Consider the following 20,584-nt stretch of genomic DNA (forward strand, 5'->3'; position numbering starts at 1 on the left):
TTTCAAATCATATTGTTAATATGTAGTAACAGCTGTGGCTGAGCAAACCCAAATATGATCACATACTTCTGTGGCCATTTGGAGTTCTTTTATCTCACCTGCTTTTGTTTTCTTGCAGGCAATACTCATTGTTGTTACAGTTGCCTTCGTTCAGGTAAGATAGCTGTTAAGATGATTGCTTTTATGTAAATTCTTCTATTTATAAGACTGAAGCAGTTGTCTTGATGCATTGTGCTGTGAATGGTGGAGTACAAAGTGCTGTGCTTTTATCAGTCTTGCCTTTTCTAAATTGCATGATTTGTCCTGCTTTAACCACATTGACATTTACACATCTATATTGATATTATGCTCAGCCATAAAAGAGTACTTGTAAAGAAGTACTTAGAATAAACAGTGTAGAGGTACTTAAATATTTAACTTCATACAAAACAGATGTTGAAAACATAGCTCTGGCTTCAATTTTGTACAGGAATTGAAAAAAATATATAATCGTCTATATCAGATTGGTCAAGCATGATTAGCCTTCTGTGATGGAATGACTGTCTGGGTAGATGTGGGGGAGCAGTGGATGTTGTCTACCTTGACCTCAGCAAGGCTTTTTGACAGGCTTGTATAACATCCTCATAGGTAAGCCCAGGAAGTGTGGGTTAGATGATGAATTGAGAACTGGCTGAACAGCAGAGCTCAGAGGGTTGTGATCAATGGCACAGTCTCCAGCTGGAGGCCTGTAGCTAGTGGTGTTCCCCAGGGGTCAGTACTGGGTCCAGTCCTGGTCAACTTGATTCATCAGTGACCTGGATGGAGCGTGTCCTCAGCAAGTTTGCTGGTGATACAAAACTGGGAGGAGGAGGGGCTGATTCACCAGCAGGCTGTGCTGCCATTCAGCAAGACCTGGACCAGATGGGGAATTGGGTGGAGAGAAACCTGATGGAGTTCAGTAAATGCAAGTGTAAGGTCCTGCACCTGGGAAGGAGCAACCCCATGCACCGGTACAGGCTGGGGGCTGACCTGCTGGAAGGCAGCTCTGTGGAGAAGAATGTGGGAATGCTGGTGGATGACAGGTTGCCCATGGGCCAGCAGTGTGCCCTGTGGCCAAGAAGGCCAGTGGCATCCTGGGGTGCATCTGGAGTGCTGTGTCCAGTTCTGGGCTCCCCAGTTCAGGAGAGACAGGTGGGCGACAAAAATGATGAGGGGACTGCAGCATCTCCCTGATGAGGAAAGGCTGAGAGAGCCGGGGCTGTTTAGACTGGAGAAAAGACTGAGAGGGGATCTTACCAATGTCTACAAATACCTTAAGGGTGAGTGTCAAGCGGATGGGGCCAGGCTGTTTTCAGTGATGCCCAGAGACATGACAAGGGGGCAACAGGCAGGAACTGCAACATAAGAAATTCCTCTTAATATGAGGGAAAACTTCTTCATCTTGAGAGCAACAGAGCCCTTGGTGTGCCCAGCGAGGTTGTGGAGTCTCCTTCTCTGGAGACATTCAGAACCCACCTGGACATGATGCTGTGCAACCTGCTGTAGGTGAACCTCCTTTAGCAGCGGGTTGGACTAGATCTCCAGAGGTCCCTTCCAACCCCAGCCGTTGTGTGATTCTGTAGCTTTTTAAATCATAAAAATGTTGTTTAATTCTGTAAATACACAGCTTTACTCACTGTGTGCCTAAACCAGAATTGCTTTGTGTCTCTGCTTTATGTCTTTGTTTACCTTAATTCTGTAATATGTTTACTAAGTTAAAGATGAGTTGTGTTACCTTAGTTCTTCAGGGGCTAAGAGCATGAACACAGTATTTTTCTTACTAACTTGTTAAACAGTAGAATTTAATCATGTATCTGACCCCTGAGTTTAGAAGCATTATTACAAAGACTTAAAGATACTGATGGAAAATGCAAAGGACCTCTGCTGTTCTTTCAGAAGAAATGCATGTAGACAAATCTGTAAATTTTTCAGTGTTTGGACCATATTTGCTTTTTAAAATGTGTAATGTAACAGAGCTGTTGAATGGCATCTGATTGTTTGGAATAGATGTGGATGTATCCTATTGCTGTTTAACTTTTGCCCGTTTTAAAAGATACCATCTGCTTTACTACCTAAAAATGTCTCTGCAGGAGTACAGATCAGAAAAATCTCTTGAAGAGCTTAGTAAACTTGTGCCTCCAGAATGCCATTGGTATGTAATTGTCCTTTCACTCCTAAATTTAATTTAACATGACTTAATCAGAAAAGAGTAAATGAAAAAGATTTCACTGAACTTACTGCCTTTGTATCAAGCTCTTATTCTGGCATAGAACATGCTTTGCTTTTGCTCATTTTAAAGATTGTTTTATGAGCCAAAAACTTAATCCGCATTGCCCCTCTGAACCTTTCAAATGATGTTACTGATGTGTAACGTCAAAGAAACAAGCAGCAAATTAAATAATGTTTTGCTGAAACCAGTAACACTGCACACAACAGTGTGCTTTTGTCAGATAAAATGCCAAAGAAGACTTTCTTATTGTTCTTGGTTTTACCTACAGTGTACGAGAAGGTAGAGTGGAACATACACTTGCAAGAGATTTAGTCCCCGGTGATACAGTCTGCCTGTCAGTTGGAGACAGAGTCCCAGCTGATCTACGGTTATTTGAGGTATATACCTAATATTGCTTTAATACTTAATAACTTTTCTTTTTGTGGGACAGAGGGGAAAATAGCTACTGAATACAGAAGTGCAATAAGTGGTGGTGTTTGGAATTCATAACTATTTTGATAGAAATTTTGAAAGAATTACTTCTCAAATGTAACTAGGTTCTTAACAATATATGTAGTTTCTTACTGTAGGGCATGGAAGGAAAGAATGTGCCAATTTTATGTAGTAACGCATTCTTGAAAATTTTAGACTCCTTCTTCCTCGATGTTAAACTTTTTGTGAAATTATTTTTTTTTCAGTCTGAATGATACTTCGGCAGCTGGTTGCAGGTGGTTTTGAGTCTTTTATTTGTATTAGTCTTTGGGATATAGTTTCAGTATTCTCTGATAATGGAATATTAAAAGAAATAATTGTGAAATCATACCAGTGTAATCTTTTCTCTCTGACACTTTTTCATCAGTGTGTGTTGTTCAGCATCTTCCAGTTTACTAAATATTTAATGTGTATCATTAACACTGCTGGAAGTGCTTGAGTTGAAGCAGTGGCACTGTAACAGTACTTGCAGATTCTCTAAATGAAGTGAATTGGGTATATATTAATCTTGCTTATTTTGATTCTTTTGTTTGAATAGTATCATGTTGCTTTCCTGTTAGATTGGGTGTCCTCAGGTTGTCCAGTCTGAGATGAATTTGTGGTGCTCTTCAGAAATTTGACTGGATCATCTGTTATGTTATGCATCCTGTAGAGCAGTTAGTACTTGAGTGGGTTTGTTTTTTGTGACTGTAGCCACTTTCTTCTTCCCTCAGCAATTGTGCAGTCTCTGCATTGATACAAAATAGCTGTTGCAGCAGCATCTACTTTCTTGCTCATAGCATGCTATACTTACTGTAATAGCTATACTTAATCTAATAATGCAAAATTATTGTACTTAAATTTTGTGAGCAGAGTTTTATGATTGAGTCTTGGCTCTTTTCAAGACCCATTAAAGTCAATACATTAAGATGTACAAATAGATGTCAGGTAGGGAAAGATATTTAATTTTATATTTTCATAAATTATTTTTTGTTTTGGATTGTATCTATGGAACACACATTTTATTTTCATCTGTCAGCTGATTAATACAGCATAATTTATTTTTAGCTTTTCCTTCTCTAACTGCCCCCACTTGCTACCAACAAACTACAAAAATAACACAAACGTTCCTCTAGTCTGTAAATGTTGCCTGAAAATATAGCATATTTTCTCTAGAAGATTTGCGAGCAAAAACCACTGCATGAAATACGGTTCTCATTAGTGAGTTCTTAACAGACCGTGCTAGGAAGAAGTGGACAGAGGAAGAGTTGAAGGTAGTATGTATGTGCACTTGCATTCCCAGTTAATTATTTTGTTTGATGACAAATGTTTCACAGTTGCAGCCCCTTGAATGTTTTATAAAAAACCAATAATGACTGCAAAATTTTGAGTAAACTTTTGAGTCTTCAAAGGGAGAACCTGTTGTATTGTTGCGGTGTTCTGTAGGAGTGCGCATTGCTGCTTTGATCCTTAAAATACAGTTGATGTTGCCATGGCATCTTAGCATATGAATAAATAGGATATGTTTTTAATAGTTGAAATCAGGAAACTTCTATTAACACTTCCAACTACTTACAAAAGATTGTCATGCTTTTTACCTATTTTGTTTTCAAAGGCTGTGGACCTTTCTATTGATGAATCCAGTCTCACAGGTGAGACAGCTCCTTGCTCTAAATCTACAACCCCTCAGCCAGCAGCAACCAATGGAGACCTTACTTCTAGAAGCAATATTGCTTTCATGGGAACATTGGTCAGATGTGGAAAAGCAAAGGTAAAGTCATTGTTGATAGGGAAGAATATTTTCCGTGTTTCAACTATATGAAGGCAGTTCTTACTTTGAAAGTTCACCTGTCAATTCAGAAATGTACTTTAATGACTACATGTATGTTGAGTATTCTGATACAATAGAAATGGAATAGAAGTACACATTTTTACTGGAAATACAGAAGACTTTATTGTGATACGGTGCATAGCTGTACTCATTGGTGCTTTTTGAGAAACCGTTTTTAAAAGAAAATGAATCTAGGGGCAGGAGAATTTATAGGAAGCAGATGATGTGAAACTCTTTGGTCTAGGATATGGTATTTTACTTCTAGAACTACATTCATGTGTTTGAAAATCTGTAACTGAAAAAACAGTTGTGGCTAGTGTTAGATAGGTGTAACCCTATTTGAGTTTTGTTACTGGTAATTACTAAACACTTTAGCAGCGCACAGAATAGCCATTAGTTTTACAGAGGCAAAATGTTTTTAGGAAAAACATTCCCTGCTTATGCCAAGAATTAATTTTATAAACAAAACTAACGAAGTTGTAGTAGAGTTAATGGTATTTGCCCACTCTCTGAGTCAAAGCAACTGCTAATAGTAAAATTTCAACTTCAGAGTTGAATTGGTTTTATTTTTGGTTTTTTTTAGGGGATAGTTATTGGAACAGGAGAGAATTCTGAGTTTGGGGAGGTTTTCAAAATGATGCAAGCAGAAGAGGTAAGAGTGAATATTTAGAAGCAAAGATATATATATATATATATATTTATTTCATTAATGAAAACCTCAAATTTATACCATAGGAACTTAGTTAAGCATAGCTTTTAGTATTTTTTTCTCTAGTAAAACAAATCTTAGCTTTTGAATGTGAAAATAATTAAGTACAACAAAATATCCATAGCTGACCTAAAAATGTTGGCTGAAAATAATATTCTGAACCTGTTGAACAGAACAAATCTCACTGCAGTTTGTGGAAGTGTATTTCTTTCAGGTGGAACTACATTTGCGTGGAGGGGATTTGTATGACAGATTTGTGCGCTGTGTGCACGGGACTGTTTTCACTTTATTAGCAGTGTGCTTTGGGGTTATGCATGTGCCTCCTGCTGTTTCATGATCTCCACCTTATCCTTTTATAAGTTCCCTTTTAACTCTTGTATATCAAGCTCCCACAGAGTGATTTTTCTTTATTGCACTACACTGATCCACATGGGAATTCAGACTCTTGAGTGCTTTGTGTGTTGTTAGCTGCAGTGCCTTGCTACACATTTCAAGGGAATACTACTGTCCATTCTGTGAAGTGGAATCCACTTTAAAAGTGGAATTATTAATGAAAAAAAAACAACAAAGAGCGAGCCCTATGAGTGTTCTGCACCAACAGCATTCTGAAATAACAGAGTATTGTAAGGTTATTTTTTATGTTTACATTACAGTAAACTCTCTTTGTAAATTTTGAAGGTGAGAGTGAATCAAACTTGATACCAGCTTGCTTGTGTAGAGTGTATGGGCTTTTTTCATAACTTGTGGAACAAAGATGATGACCCGGTCTTCCTTTTTTTGCCAGGCTTTCTGTACTGTAGTCCACCATATATTACTGCTAAAAACCCCAAACTTATTGGCATCCAATGTAAAAATCCATTTTCCTGTTTTGTGGTGTGTTTTTTCTGATTCAAATTTTTTGCTTTGCGTCCTCTCCTTGTTTCTTTTTATTTTCTTTTTTTTTTTTCCCCCACTATATTGTATAAATATTTCCATAATTTTCTGTTTGGCTAAATTGAATTTTTTGCAGGTGACTAACAAATTGGCCTTTCAGGGCTCTAATGCTTCAGTCTTGAAAAGTCAGTTTTATTCTTGCTATCAATAACTTTTTGGTCTTCAAACAAGTGCAGTGGCTTTTAGTCAACATGTTGTTGTGCGGTTTTTTTTTTGTATAGAATTGTTGATAAGACCTTTTGTATTAGATTTGCTGTAGACATAACAAAGCTCCCAAAGAATATTTCTAATAAATATTTCATTGAAGCATTCTTGAGTTGTCTTGCATTCTACACAAGAATGGAACAGAATAGTCTCTTTTCATAAAATAAACATGTAGAAACATTAGGGTATAACTGCATCTTATTCGTTGACAGCGTCTTGAAATCGTGTATCTGAAGTAATATGTGATACAGTTCATGGTTTTTAACCTGTGCTTGTTAACTGCTGTGTGTTTACCATTCATCAAGGCTCCAAAGACACCTCTGCAGAAGAGCATGGATCTCTTGGGAAAACAGCTTTCCTTGTATTCCTTTGGTATAATAGGTAAGGGAATTTACGTAAATGAATTACAAAATTGTATAATGTAACTGAAACTAGCATGTAGGCTTGGGAAAATGAAAGATTTGATCTTTTAAATATTTGGCTCTTCATTTTATTGGTCACTTGGAGTTCACACCGTAAACCGTATGAAGATTACTAATGTGACCTAACTTTGATCATAAGGGTATTTACTTGTTTCTTCCTGCAAAGTACTTTTCTGACTTTTTGTCCTCTAAACGCATCTTTTTAAATTGCAGTGTGTCTTTTTTTCTGGTTCAAGGTGTGCATGATCACCTCATTGTTGGTATGTTTGGGCAACTTGACTGGTAGAAACTTTCTTCACCTTTGCCATACTAGTGGAATCATACTTTGACAGTGAAAGGAGTAACAGATTTTTATAGATATCACAATGATAAGCTTAGTTTTAGCTGTTGGAGTTCTTTTTCTTGTCCCTTTGAGGCTACGGTATTGGTTTTTACATTTATCCTGATGACCATTTTCTTTACAGGAGTTATCATGCTGGTTGGCTGGTTGCAAGGAAAGCATATTCTTGATATGTTCACAATTGGTGTAAGGTAAGAATTTTGTTTTTAAATAGTGTGGATTGTGTATTACAACAAGTTTCTCAAAGCTAGTGATGTCTATTACAATATGCTTGCATACAGACTCTGCTTTGAAATTCGTATAAGGAATTAAAAATGAAAATAGACTTTGTTACAAAAAAGCAAATTCATACCTATTTTTAAGGATATGGTACATTGTCAGTCTCTCAAACTGCATTTGTATGGTGATTTCTGAGTGTCTTCTAGAAAATCTGCAAACAGATAAGAGTTGTACGATTTGAATTTCCATCACTGAATAAGTAACTGTAATTTTATAAGTGGCATCAGGTAAACTAAGTTACTACAGTCCTTGTCATGTATTTCATTAGCTCATTTTATAGCATATTATGGAAACTTAATCCCAGGGAGTTGTCTGCTGAGGGTAATGCTGAATTAGATGATTTAACTCTAGCAATTCAGGAATTTTTCTCAGAGTACAACTACATGGACAGTGCAGAAAGCAGAAGTGCTCCTTTAAATTACAGGGTCAGACTCTAGAGATTTCCCTTTTTTTGGAGGGTGGGGGTTTTGGGAGGTGAGTGGGTCCGAGAAGCACAGTCAGCTGCATCTTTGAACATTGTGTAATGAGTTATGGTGATCTTGCTTGCACTGTTACTGGGTCTTTCATTTGTTTGTTTCTTAAATGATCTTCTGTGCCATTCCCATACTTGACTTGCTGCCACCTCATGATCTGGAAGTAACAGCTGTGGATGAGCAGTCAACATGCAGTGGTGGCATTTCCCAGTTCTGTTTAGTGCTGACTACACTTATTCTTCACAGTCATGCTTTGCACAGCTCTAACTGGTGTTTTGTGTAGGCAAAACAGACGTACAATTGATTTCTCCCTCCCCCCTGAGTTTTCTTCATACTTTTGCATAAGTAATGAATAGAAATGTCTTAAGTTACTGCATTTTGTTACTGTCTTCAGTGTGTGTTCTGTTGTGAATCTAGTTGTATATCATTCAGATGGCAGCTGATTCCTTTTAACTTCCAACCTCAGTGAACAGGCACCTACAGAAACAATGTTTTGAAGTGTAAATGCATATGTATTCATGTATGATGTTATAAGACAAGATTTGTGTATTTACTTTCCTTACAGTTTGGCTGTAGCTGCAATCCCTGAAGGACTCCCAATTGTGGTAACAGTGACACTGGCTCTTGGTGTGATGAGAATGGTGAAGAAAAGGGCTATTGTAAAAAAACTGCCTATTGTTGAAACTTTAGGTATGACTAGACTAACATATAAATAGTGTTTTGATACAAATGTTGGGAAATTAACACAAATATTGATGACTAATAGTTAAAATAAAGCAGGTATTCTTATTTGCTGGTAACGTGACATTATCTTTAAAATGTTTCTAAATGTAATGCATTTTACACAGTTAGAATGTTAGAATTCAGGTTTATGTTTTTGTGGGCCCTTTAACTATGTTTTTCATAGTTAACTGAAATAAACAGTCTGTCAGTTAATAATGTGCCACAGTAGCAGTATTCTAAACAGGCTGAGTGATTGGATGTATGGAATACTCTTTATACTTGTTTGTTGCAAGACGTTCTTGTTAAATGTGTAAAATGTTTTTTTTAAAGTAAATTTTTGGTGTAAATTTAGGAGTGATAGTGACAGTTGAAAACAAATCCAGATATTAATATTATAAAAAGCTTTTTAATCATAATGCACCTTCAGGGTGTTATGCTGCTCGTATTAAAACTTCAAAAACGTTAAGGCTTAAAAACATTCTGTATGCATTGCAGTCATAAAATGTAAAACACAAGGCATGGGAAAAAAAAGTAGAAATTCTAAGTTAAACGATTCTGCTGCATTTGAATTTCTTTTGGCATTTGAAGTTTGGAAATATTTTTTCCAGTGCCTCTAGCAGAGATTCATTAGTTTTGCAAGGTTTCTCATTGCTTTTGCAATTTCACCTATTGTGTCCAGAAACATCAAGATACTGCAACACTCCTAAAATACCCTTTTCCTGAGTTAAAAAGGCATATACAATTTTCACATTTCTGTAATCTCTTTGATCTTACTGAAATTTGCAGGTTTAGTAGTCAGTCACAGTTGTGTGACGAAAACGTGGCTAGTGTTAGATGTTGCACTTTTTGATAAAGAAGAATGGCTGCTGTAAAGCAGGCTCTTAGCTTTCCTCCTCACCAGGAGTTACAATTTGAGGTTTCAGTAATGTACTTTGAGATAGAGTGGAATAAGGTGAAGGAGAGGTAGTGAATGGAAGTATTTCAGGTAAGTTGTGAATTTGGATTTTAATTACTTTTTTTGATTTATTGGATAAACTTGAGAAGAACCTTGTACAGTTATTTGTTAATAATTTAAAATTGGCTGTCTTTGTTAAATCTTGTTTTCTTTTGGGGTTTTTTTGACAGCTGCACTATTTCTAGAAATTTTCCCTGTCTAGAATACTTTGTTCTTCCTAGTTACATTGTTCTAAACAAGCATTGTCTTATAAATGTTAATGGGTTATTTCAGGTTGTTGCAACGTAATTTGTTCAGATAAAACTGGAACTCTGACAAAGAACGAAATGACTGTTACTCATATTTTTACATCAGATGGGCAGCATGCTGAGGTATGTAGTGAGACTCTTAGACTCTAGTTTTCCTTTCCACTTGTGTGTATGAGCTGAAACATGCTTGAGCCCACTGCAGGTGAAACATCAGTTAAGAAAGCATAAATTTATTGCACCAAACTCCTGTTCCTCAACTTCCAGCTAATTTGTTCTTCATTTAGTATTGCAGCCTTTGAGCTGTGTTATCCAAGCCCTCTCTAGGTACAGAAGAATTTTTTTGTGTATTATGTTAAGATCTTGAATCTCCTGCTGGTTGTAGGTCACAATAAGACAGATGCAGAGATATGGTACAAAGACAAGTTGAGAGATTGTGTTTCTCTTCATTACAGAAAGTTGAGGCTATTTTGCTGTTGCAGGTGCATAAAAACTTTTCATGTTACAAACATTTAAAATAGGGATATCCACCTTTTGACTGAAAGGCAATTTATTTTGTGAACCTTCATACTTAGTGCATACTGTCATTCTTGCTTTTTCATGATGGATGAAGTTGGAAGTAGGAGCAGGAGATGAAACATCAAACAGTGGTGGTTGAGGTTAGGGAGTTGTTGCAAGGACTGAAGTAAATGATCAAAAGCAGCAGAAATGGAAAAGCAGCAAGGTGTGGAGCTACATCTGGTTTTATGGGACTGTTTTAAAAAAAAGTTCTTAAGTTCTGGAACTCTTCTTGACCAGAGCTTTTTTCCCCACAATACAGTTAAGAGGGTCTTGTCATTGTCTTCTGTAGGCATAAATACTGACACTTTTTCTTATTCTTTCCTGTCATTTACTGATGTTTGCTTATATATCTTGTTATTTATTTTTCTATTATTAGATATCTATAGGAATACTATAATTGCTTTTTCTTTAGTACTAGCACAGTTTGTTTACATCTGGGTCAAATCAGCTGCTCCTTCCTAAAATGAAAGAGAACTTGAAATGACTGTAAAATGTCTTGGCTGTTAGTGCTGTAGACATGGAGACTTTTTTAGGATCCTGATGGGATGCCTGGCTTATGTTCTCAAACAGGGGTCCTCAAACTATGGCCCGCGGGCCGGATACGGGCCCCCCAGGGTCCTCAATCTGGCCCCCCAGTATTTACAGACCCCCCCGCCGGGGGTTGCGGGGGGGAAACCAAGCAGCCACAGATGACTGCCTGCCACTTCATCCGCGCGCCGGCCCCCTGGTTAAAAAGTTTGAGGACCCGTGCGCTAAAAATACAGTTCTAGCTCTCCGAGACCTGAGAGGCTGTTCCATTATGTTGCTGTTGTGGTTTGTTTTTTTTTTTCTTACTGGGTGAAAGTAGGACTCTCCTCTGCTTCCATTCCCCTGCAGGGGGTATGCATTATTAACCAGGATGAAGATGAATAGGAGGAAAAAATGAAAAAGCAAGAGAAATAAGAAAGATAGAAAGTTTGCCTAATACTTTAAGGAAACAACATATATTGCATTTATTTATGCTAAGAAATAAAATTGCTACTTTAAAAAAAATTAGTCTCTAATATATTTCATCGAACTCACTTGCCTTCAGTTTTTATTTCTTAATCTAGTATCTGCTACATTACAAGCTGAGTAGGAGAATCCATTAGCACTGGATAAAGTCAATCATTGTGGGTGGCGTTTTAAAAATTTTTCTATAGTTTATAGTAAAAAGCTGAGATTAAAACCGTTTGTGAACCTGGTGAATATCACATTGCATATTACCTTTTGGCTGTATGTCTTTCAGGTTACTGGAGTAGGTTATAACAGGTTTGGAGAAGTGATGCTTGATGGTGAAGTTATTCATGGTTACAACAACCCATCCATTAGCAAAATTGTTGAGGTAAGATCTTGGCACAGAGAGGTAAATTTTAATTGATGATGTAACTCAAGAACTTTGTATGGCATTTACTCTATTCTGTTTCCTCCCCTTCTCTTCCTTATCTTCTAGGCTGGTTGTGTGTGCAATGATGCTCTAATTAGAAACAACACATTAATGGGGAAGCCAACAGAAGGGGCTTTAATTGCACTTGCTATGAAGGTGCGTACTTGATGGTGCTTTTTTGAATCAGGTGACAGATGGGAAGTGTGTAGAAATAAGGTGTGGGTTTGGTCATCCCATCCCCATGTTGCGCTGCCCCCCTGCCATTTTCTTCTCCTTTGAGTCTCCTGGATTTGTGTTGCAACTGCTTATCTCCTAAGTTTCTTACTTGTTGGAACTCTTCGGGCATTCTAAAAGATGAGAGAAAATCGCTTAGAACTTAGGTGAATTATTTACTTTCAACTTTTTGCACTTAGTGCTGTCTCCGTACCTGCCACAGCTAATTCACCTGTTGAACTTTCCCAGTTCTCATCAGAAGCAGTAAGAAGTTAACTGATGTAGTGGTGACTGTAGTATTTGTAGGGCCCTTTAAGTGCAGGGTACAGTTAGTTTGGATTGTGGTCACTGTGATTAAATGTTTTGGGTTTTTTTTTTTTAATAATGCTGTGATATACCCATTACAGCTACTAAGAAATGTGGCAAGCTATCTTGGCACTTAATTTTTTTTTTTAATTTCTTTCTGTGACAGTGAATAAACTCAAACTTTGAGAGATTAATGCTTTACAGTCTGTCTTTCCCTGTGTAGCTGAGGCCTGAGGTGTATCGATATTCTTTCTGAGACTCATTCCAAGTCCCCAGTCTTTGACTGGAGAGGATCAGAGTGGTGTTATTTTGGCAAGAGCCCGTAGAAACTGAGAACAACAGGAGTGTCTCACATCTGTTGCTGGCAAGGGAGGTAGTGAAGGAGTTGTGAAGTACAGTGTAAGTACTAGGAATGGCTTACAGCAGGCTGCTGCTTCTGCATCTTCTTTAGTTGGCACCTTCTCTTGGACTTAGTTAAGTGTAGAGCATGGAATGCTGTGAGTTGCATCAGGGGTGGGGAGATAACAGCATTTGAAATTAAATGCATTTTGTTTGGAGTCTTTGTGGTTAGTTTCAGATTAAATATTTGGGTGATTCTGATCACTAAAAGTAATTTCAGGTTGGATCATTCAAACTTAAAATCAGTGATTTGCCTTCCTCATACTTTGCCACAGTCTTGTGTTAGAATTTTGTAGGCCCTTCTAGCAGAGAAATTGTACAGAAGATACTGGGGGGAAAAAAATAATGCTCTGAGGTGATAGACGTACTTTGTCAAACCAACATTGTCAGCCATTGCAAGATTTGTTTGTGAATGGTCATAATCTACAAAGGATTTCAAGATCTTTGGATCAAAGATAGTATATAGTGTTAAATGGTCTGACTTCAGATGAGGCCTGAAAGAAACTTCTAGGATTTTTCAGTGCTAGTTTGTCTAAACTGGAACAGCGTGCTCAAAAGCAACTTTGGAGATGAAACTGTTTTTTAACTAAATAATGATTATCTGAAATGTCTCAACAAGTCAATAAATTGCATACCTGTTTGAAAAGAAAAGGTCTTGACATTGTGGTAGTACTTCTGGTTTATACAGATGGGTTTAGATGGACTCCAGGAAGACTACATAAGGAAGGCTGAATATCCCTTCAGTTCGGAACAAAAATGGATGGCAGTTAAATGTGTTCACAGAACACAGCAGGTAAACTTCAGTTACTTCTTGCATTGTGCACTGGCTCTGTGGAATGGTTATCTGTCTTGTTTAATATCCTAGTTTTTTACTTCAGAAGTTATGGCAGGGTGGTGGTAGTGCATAGTCCTGGGAATATGGTTTGATAAGAGACACAATTGTAGTTTCAAGCTCTGAAGTGGAGGTTGAGAATTACAAGAAAGTCTTTGTGTAAAAGGCATACGGGGATATTATTTTAAATGTTTTGATACATGAGACTTTTAATGTGTACCTAGATGTTTTTTTTCTTCCTTCTCTTCCCCCCTCAAATATCTAAAGCAATTCTGCTAATCTGCTGCTGTTTCAGTGCTACATAGTTACATAATTAATTAAGAGCAAGATGTGTTGATGTTTGATTATGAAATACCTTTTGTTTGAAAACACAGGTTTTCTGGTTTTGATGCAGACTTTATTGATGTCAGCAGTGTCCTGGATTATCTATAGAAACCATTCTTTAACCTCTTCTTCTGTCTTCTGGGGCTTTCACATACATATTTGCATTTGTATCTAATTTAGACTAATCCAAATGTTTTTGTTACAATAACTGAGACATCATCATTGCCAGTCTGGTAACTGAAGCCTTCTAGATAAGGGCTGTTGTTACATGTACAGTCTTGGACTTACGAAAGACTTCAAAGTACTTCTGACCAAAAAAAGGCTTGCTGACAGGGTTCAAGTATCACAGTGAAATCTTTGCCTTGGAAACAAAGCATTTGGCTCCTTTTATCTGTATGGATAGTATGTTTCTATTTTCCTTGTAACTGCTATATAATTTTCATCCATGTAAGGATTTACTGTGTGTGTGGTTTGGGATCAGCTTTTCAAAAGATTGTTGAAAAACTGGTAACAGTTTTAAAGGGAGCATAGGTTATATGAAGGCTAAGAAATGTAGCAGATTTAGAAACTTAGACCTCTGTCAGTTCAGCCTATCAGCAAGATTAAGGTAATGATTACTGTGCATAAATACCTTCAGAGGGATAAAACGGCTCTATTTAAAGAGCTTTTTAGCTCAACAGGACAGAAGATGAGAATCAGTGATTGGATATTGACCTAAGGCAGCAATTCTTGATGGAAAAAGGGGGAAGGGAAGATATGAGTTGATTTAGCATTGGAGTTAAGTGTTCCAGGTAGGTGGTGGATTCTCAGTCCATTGAAACTCTCAAGGCTAGATGACTATCTGGAAAATATTATAGGAGTTAGGCATGGTAAAAGGATGCAGGTGATCTTTTTATGACCTGTGCAGCTGGTCAAATGGTGAACTAAAGGTCCTTCAGGTCTAATGTTCTGTGTAGGTTTGATTTCTGGCTTCTGCACAGCCTCTTCAATATGTAAACTGTGACCTGCAGCATCTAATGTGTATGGTGAAGTGAGATATCAATTATTAGCTTGGCTTTTTAACATTACCACTTTTGAACATGCACTGTATAGAGATACTCAACATTGAACATGCACTGTATAGAGATACTCAACAGATTTTTAGGATTGGAAGTGTAACTTGGATTTACATTATGTTCTGAAGACTTCATAGACAAGTATAGATATGCCATGCTTACATGTGCATGTCTATGTACTTGTGTGTGTATATTTATATATACATACATACACACGTTGTGTGCACATGATTTTTTTTCCTTATAGGACAAACCTGAAGTTTGCTTTATGAAGGGTGCTTACGAACAAGTCATTAGGTACTGTACATCATATAACTGTAAGGGGCAGACCCTACCTCTTGTTCAGCAACAGAGAGAGCAGTATCAACAAGAGAAGACATCTATGGGCTCTGCAGGACTTAGGGGTAAGGATGTTTCAGTGTCTCAGAATAACCTTTTTTTTTTTTAAAAAAAAAAAAGGCACTGCTTATTTAAAAGAAACAGAAACAACCAAAACTACTAGAAATTTTCTTATTGTTCAGTAAGGGCCACAGGTTTGCTTAGTTCAAAATGAGGGAGTGGAAAAACACGTGCTGTTGCCTAAGGCCTGTATAGTAACATGATTAAATTGCAAAGGGTGAGAAAAGGCCCTTGCTGGTTCCTGTCATCTCTTACCTGTGACCATAACTGAACAGTACATTGCTACCTAATAGCTTCCGTATCTCATAGATGTCTGTGGATTTTTTACAAAGTAAATATACTTTTTTTTTCTATTACTTTGGCTTCCAGCACCTGTCTGAGTTAGGCTAGCACAACTGATTATAGGTCAGAAGATGCCATTAGAATTACCTTTCGTGTTAAAAAGCTGTGTAGATTTTAAAACATAACTGAAAGAATTTTTCACAACATGACTGATAGGTGTTGGGAGGCAAGCATTATATGTGGCTGGCTTTGAGCTCTGTAAAGAGACCTCTAGGCTCTTGAGTAATTTCCATAGCTTTTTAATTTTTATATTTTTGTAAGGTATGGGTACTCTGTGGCTCAGGAAATTCCTAGGATGCAAATTTCTAGAAACTGAGAGGATATGCTAAGAGTGGTATCTCTTTGTGCAGTTTTGTTTGGACAGTCATTTTTTGTCTGCTTCAGACCACTGTCAAAAAAATCTAGGGTATTTTTTTAAAACAAGTGGATTTGCTTTTCCCTTACAACTCTAATGTCACTTAAATATATTTGAATTAAATATCCTACTGTAAAAGACATTCCAGAAAATATTCATCATGTACTAAATGAAATCTGCTTCTCTAAAAGAAAAAAAAAAAACAAAGCAGAAAATAACCATATTAACTGATCCTCCCTTTCATAGTTTTGCATAAAAGACTGCGCATGTACAGAGAAACCACAAAGCTAGATGCTGTTTCTTCCACACAGTGAAAGTATAAACACTTTAATCTGAGAATAAGCAGGAAAGTTGTCTTTAAAACCTGAAGTATGTATATTTGGTAAGAAGACTACTCTTTACAAGAAAGGAATATACCCAAGTAGGCCATTCTGAATACAGACGATAATAGGCATTGCTACCAAGGTTTAAAAAAGAAAAATGGCGATTCCCGCCCTCTGCTTTATGCTGGCCTACTATTTTAAAACGGTTGTTTTAAATGCTGATGTAAATGTTAATTTCAAATCTTAACCTTCTTTTTTCTTTGTCTCCTAAAAGTTCTGGCCTTAGCTTCTGGTCCTGAATTAGGACAACTGACTTTTTTGGGGCTTGTGGGAATAATTGATCCTCCACGGACTGGTGTAAAAGAAGCTGTTACTACACTTATCACATCAGGTGTTGCAATAAAAATGATTACTGGAGATTCACAGGAGACTGCAGTTGCCATTGGTAGGAATAGTCCACCTGTCACATTTCACTTGTTTTCTGTTTTGGCAGTGCCTAGCTAATTGTTGTAAAGCATAGGTATTAAGTCTTCAACATTTGTGAGTTCTGTGTATTAGGTTAACATATGGTACAGTGGAATTAGGAGGAAAAAAACCCACAAAACCCCAGCACCCTAACCTGAAGTGATCCTTTGATTTCAGCCTGAACTGTAGTGTTTCTAATTTGGTTAATGTATGACTTTTGCTACCTGAAACCATGCATTTTTGTACTGTATTTTGTTAAAACATGCTTGATTTCTGATTCTTGTTATTACATCCCCCACTAATCTCCCTACCGTCAGCTTTCAGACGCCCATCTTGGAGAAACAGTGAGAAACTAAAATAGTCAGCGATAATGAGTATTTAGGATGTATTGCACTTTTGAAGCTTAAGTACAATTAATAAATATTCAAACAAACTACTACTTTAATGTATTATATTGTAAAAAGTAAAAGTACTTTAACCAGAATATTATTTTTTTATATACAGGATGATGAACAAATTGTTGAATGTGCACATGAAAAGTATATTCTCAGATTAGCAGTGCTGTCAGAGGATTTTTTTCACCCTTTCCTCCCCCATGTCATTTTTCATTTTCTGTTTTGTTATTTTTGAACTGTGAATTCTTTAGAGATAACTTAGCTCTTGTGTTTATATGATACCTGGCATAATGAATTGCAGATTTTTTTAGTCCTAAAATTTGTAAGGGAAGAAATATCAGATTAGAATATACTTTGTAGCATGTGTTACTCAAGGGTTCAGATAAATTCCCTTCAGTATACTTAATTAGTAAGGTGTTAAGATGTTCTGTTCCAGGCATTTAAAATCTGAAATGCCGCAGAAAATAGTAGGTTTAAAAAAATAAAACTGGGTACTTAATGTTTTAAAAGGGTAAATTATTACAATGCCTTTTTTATTACTTATTTCCAGCAAGTCGACTGGGATTGTATTCAAAAAATTCACAGGCGATCTCTGGAGAAGAAATAGATGATTTGGATATTCAGCAGCTTTCTCAAATAACGCCAAAGGTTTGTTTTGATATACTACTTACTAAAATGCAATAAAGGACATATTTTATATTGAGAAATACTTTTGTCTGTGGAAAGCTAAACTAACTTCCGAGATGCAAATAATGTGGTTCTAATAGAAATGATAACAGTACATTACTAGAGGCTTTTAGTACAGAAACTGTCCCAGATCAAACAAGTATCTTTGTTTGACATAAAACCGTACTGAAATATATTTCTCTCAACTCACAAGTTTATCTTTTTTAGTGAGCTTGTTTTTCTCTCTCTTAATGATTTGATTTGTTTTTACCTTTCAATGCCTGTATTGGAACTTTCATTTTGCCACTTCTCACTTTGAGTGACATCACCTTTTTGTCTTTTTGTAGTGTTAGACCGTTTTACTTTTTGAAGTAGCTCAGCTCATATATGTGTAACTTTAAAGTTATGTTCAGACAGTCCATCCTTTTGTAATTCATAAAAGGAGCTGTCTGTATCTTTAATGATTCTTAATTCTTAATCAAGTCATTGGTTGTGAATTTTGAAAGGGTCTATTTATTAAGCTACTGTTTAATAATTTTTAATTATTAAAAGCTAAAGGTATTAGCCAGTGTCAGTTTAAATGTGAAGGCATAATCAAATGCAGTTCAGGTTCAGCCTTGGCTATGTTGCAAAATTTATGCATGAAAATGGTGCCCTGTTTGCAAAAGACTGCAAAATTAGACTGCAGCATACTTGAGTCTGATGTAAGCAAGACAAAAGCCAGTATTTACAGTCAAGAAATGTGCATGACAGCTTTGTCTCTTTCCTTGGTGAGTCACACAAACTTCGAAAAAAAGAATTGTGTGGCAAATAGTAATTTTTGGTTTATTTGGTAATACTTGCTCTTAAGGGCTGTCTACTTTAAGTAGCTGAAATAGCTACACATTTACTTTGTGCATGTTTGACCTGAGACCCAATTAATTTTCTAGGCATTTATTTAAAATCTTACTAGGAATTAATTAAAATCAACCAGTAATATTGATATCTGTGTACAGTCTAAAGTGGCTGTTGAGAAGTCCAACTTCTTATCCAGTTTCTTAAAAAGGAAAAATACATGTGCGTGCTAACAGTAAGGTTATGGAAAACTAAATTCCACGTGCTGAAATTTAAATTTACAGAGAAGACTAGAGACAAAAAAAATCTGAAAATTAATATAATCTTCTAAGATGAAATCTATATTAATTAGCTTTAAAAATTCGATCTGTTAATAATATGCTATGTAAAGTAGTAAAATTGAAACGTCCTGAGTAGCTTGGCACTAGTGCTGATAAGAGACAAGGACATTAACTGTAGTCAGCATGATGATTGCCTGCATGAATTTAGTCAGGAAGGCCAGCAGCAACCCATTCTATCTACCTCAGTTGCTCCATGATTTCAGAAGTTTTTAAAATTATATACTGTATCTTGAAATAAGTAGTACCAACTTTGTTTACCAGAGCACACTTTGAATCTTTTCTGGAATTAATGATTTCACTCTATTAAAAACGCAGCTTACTGGTGCTTCAACTTTAGAGCTAACGAGTACAGTTGACCTTTGATAGTATTTTTTTATCCTCTGGCTTTATAGAATCCAGTGTGATTCTTTTATTTTGTCACATTTTCACTAATTCTTCATTGTGCTTTTAACAGGTTGCAGTGTTTTACAGAGCCAGTCCCCGACATAAATTAAAAATTATAAAGGTATGTCTTACTAGAGGCTGGAATACTGGATACTGTTTGTGGTGCCTTTACTTAAATTATAACATGCTGCAGTGTATCGATATGAAATCGGAAATGCATTTGATTTGAAAGTGAAATGCATGTGAAAAAAATTGCCTAGAAAAATGCATAGTGCCCACAAGGGAAAGGCAGCTGCTGGTAGGCAGCGTCATGCTTTATATAGGGAGGTGGGGACTGATTGAGGTTTTGTCATGTAGCAGTTGAATTGACTAGGAACATGAAAGAACCATATTCTGATACTTCTTAGAACAAGATAAAAGGGCATGGATTTGAAGCCATGTCTGAGGTAATGCTTCTATTCAGAAGGTAGTGAAGAGGGACCTACTCAACGTAACAATCGGAAGAACTGGAAAAGCAACATTAAGCAGAAGGAAGTCAAATGTTAAGACAGTTGGAATGTATCAAGAATTTTAAGAGGGTGGTAATGTTAAAATGCAAGTACAATATAATCTTTCTGTCTAGAGGTTTTTTACTTTCTCTTAAAGGCAGATCTTACGTACCCTAGCTTTACAGTTTGGGCTCTTTGAATATGTGAACTGATGTTTAATCTAATATCTTGTATAAAAATTAATTGATATACAAACAGCTGCTGCTTTTCTTTTAAGGAAGTTACAGTGGAATTGTAAGAAATTGGAGGGGTGGGGGTGGTGACCAATGACGCCAACCTTGTATCTAGAATAACTTTATAGGATGGATTATTTCAATCCCTGATATAAATTGATTTCCCTTTCTTTAGTCCCTGCAAAATAACGGTGCAGTAGTAGCTATGACGGGAGATGGAGTGAATGATGCTGTTGCTCTGAAGGCTGCAGATATTGGTGTAGCAATGGGACAAACCGGAACAGATGTTTGTAAAGAGGCAGCAGATATGATCCTTGTGGATGATGATTTTCAGACAATAATGTAGGTGGCATTTATGTACATAACTTGTGCTATATAGTTTTAATGAAATGTGGTCTGAGTTAAAAACAAAAGGAATTCCCCAAACTTGTAAGTGTAGCAGCTGTGAATGA

The 20,584-nt window shown here is 36.6% G+C and overlaps 1 protein-coding gene across 4 annotated transcripts in view; it reads left to right on the plus strand.

The window, feature by feature from the left end:
• Positions 1 to 20,584, plus strand: part of ATP2C1 (ATPase secretory pathway Ca2+ transporting 1) — a 49,290-nt gene that overhangs the window by 21,461 nt on the left and 7,245 nt on the right. For all 4 annotated transcript variants that reach the window (XM_056338434.1, XM_056338431.1, XM_056338432.1 and 1 more), the window contains exons 6-22: positions 119 to 154; positions 2,109 to 2,170; positions 2,517 to 2,625; positions 4,314 to 4,469; positions 5,113 to 5,181; positions 6,681 to 6,756; positions 7,262 to 7,328; positions 8,455 to 8,579; positions 9,841 to 9,938; positions 11,641 to 11,736; positions 11,845 to 11,934; positions 13,385 to 13,489; positions 15,155 to 15,311; positions 16,601 to 16,771; positions 17,737 to 17,834; positions 19,482 to 19,532; positions 20,308 to 20,474. In XM_056338434.1, the coding sequence (XP_056194409.1) occupies positions 119 to 154; positions 2,109 to 2,170; positions 2,517 to 2,625; positions 4,314 to 4,469; positions 5,113 to 5,181; positions 6,681 to 6,756; positions 7,262 to 7,328; positions 8,455 to 8,579; positions 9,841 to 9,938; positions 11,641 to 11,736; positions 11,845 to 11,934; positions 13,385 to 13,489; positions 15,155 to 15,311; positions 16,601 to 16,771; positions 17,737 to 17,834; positions 19,482 to 19,532; positions 20,308 to 20,474 (1,733 nt within the window). The remainder of the gene's footprint in view (positions 1 to 118; positions 155 to 2,108; positions 2,171 to 2,516; positions 2,626 to 4,313; positions 4,470 to 5,112; positions 5,182 to 6,680; positions 6,757 to 7,261; positions 7,329 to 8,454; positions 8,580 to 9,840; positions 9,939 to 11,640; positions 11,737 to 11,844; positions 11,935 to 13,384; positions 13,490 to 15,154; positions 15,312 to 16,600; positions 16,772 to 17,736; positions 17,835 to 19,481; positions 19,533 to 20,307; positions 20,475 to 20,584) is intronic.

Source organism: Falco biarmicus, chromosome 4 (genome assembly GCF_023638135.1).
Source record: "Falco biarmicus isolate bFalBia1 chromosome 4, bFalBia1.pri, whole genome shotgun sequence".
In the NCBI taxonomy this organism is placed as follows: domain Eukaryota; kingdom Metazoa; phylum Chordata; class Aves; order Falconiformes; family Falconidae; genus Falco; species Falco biarmicus.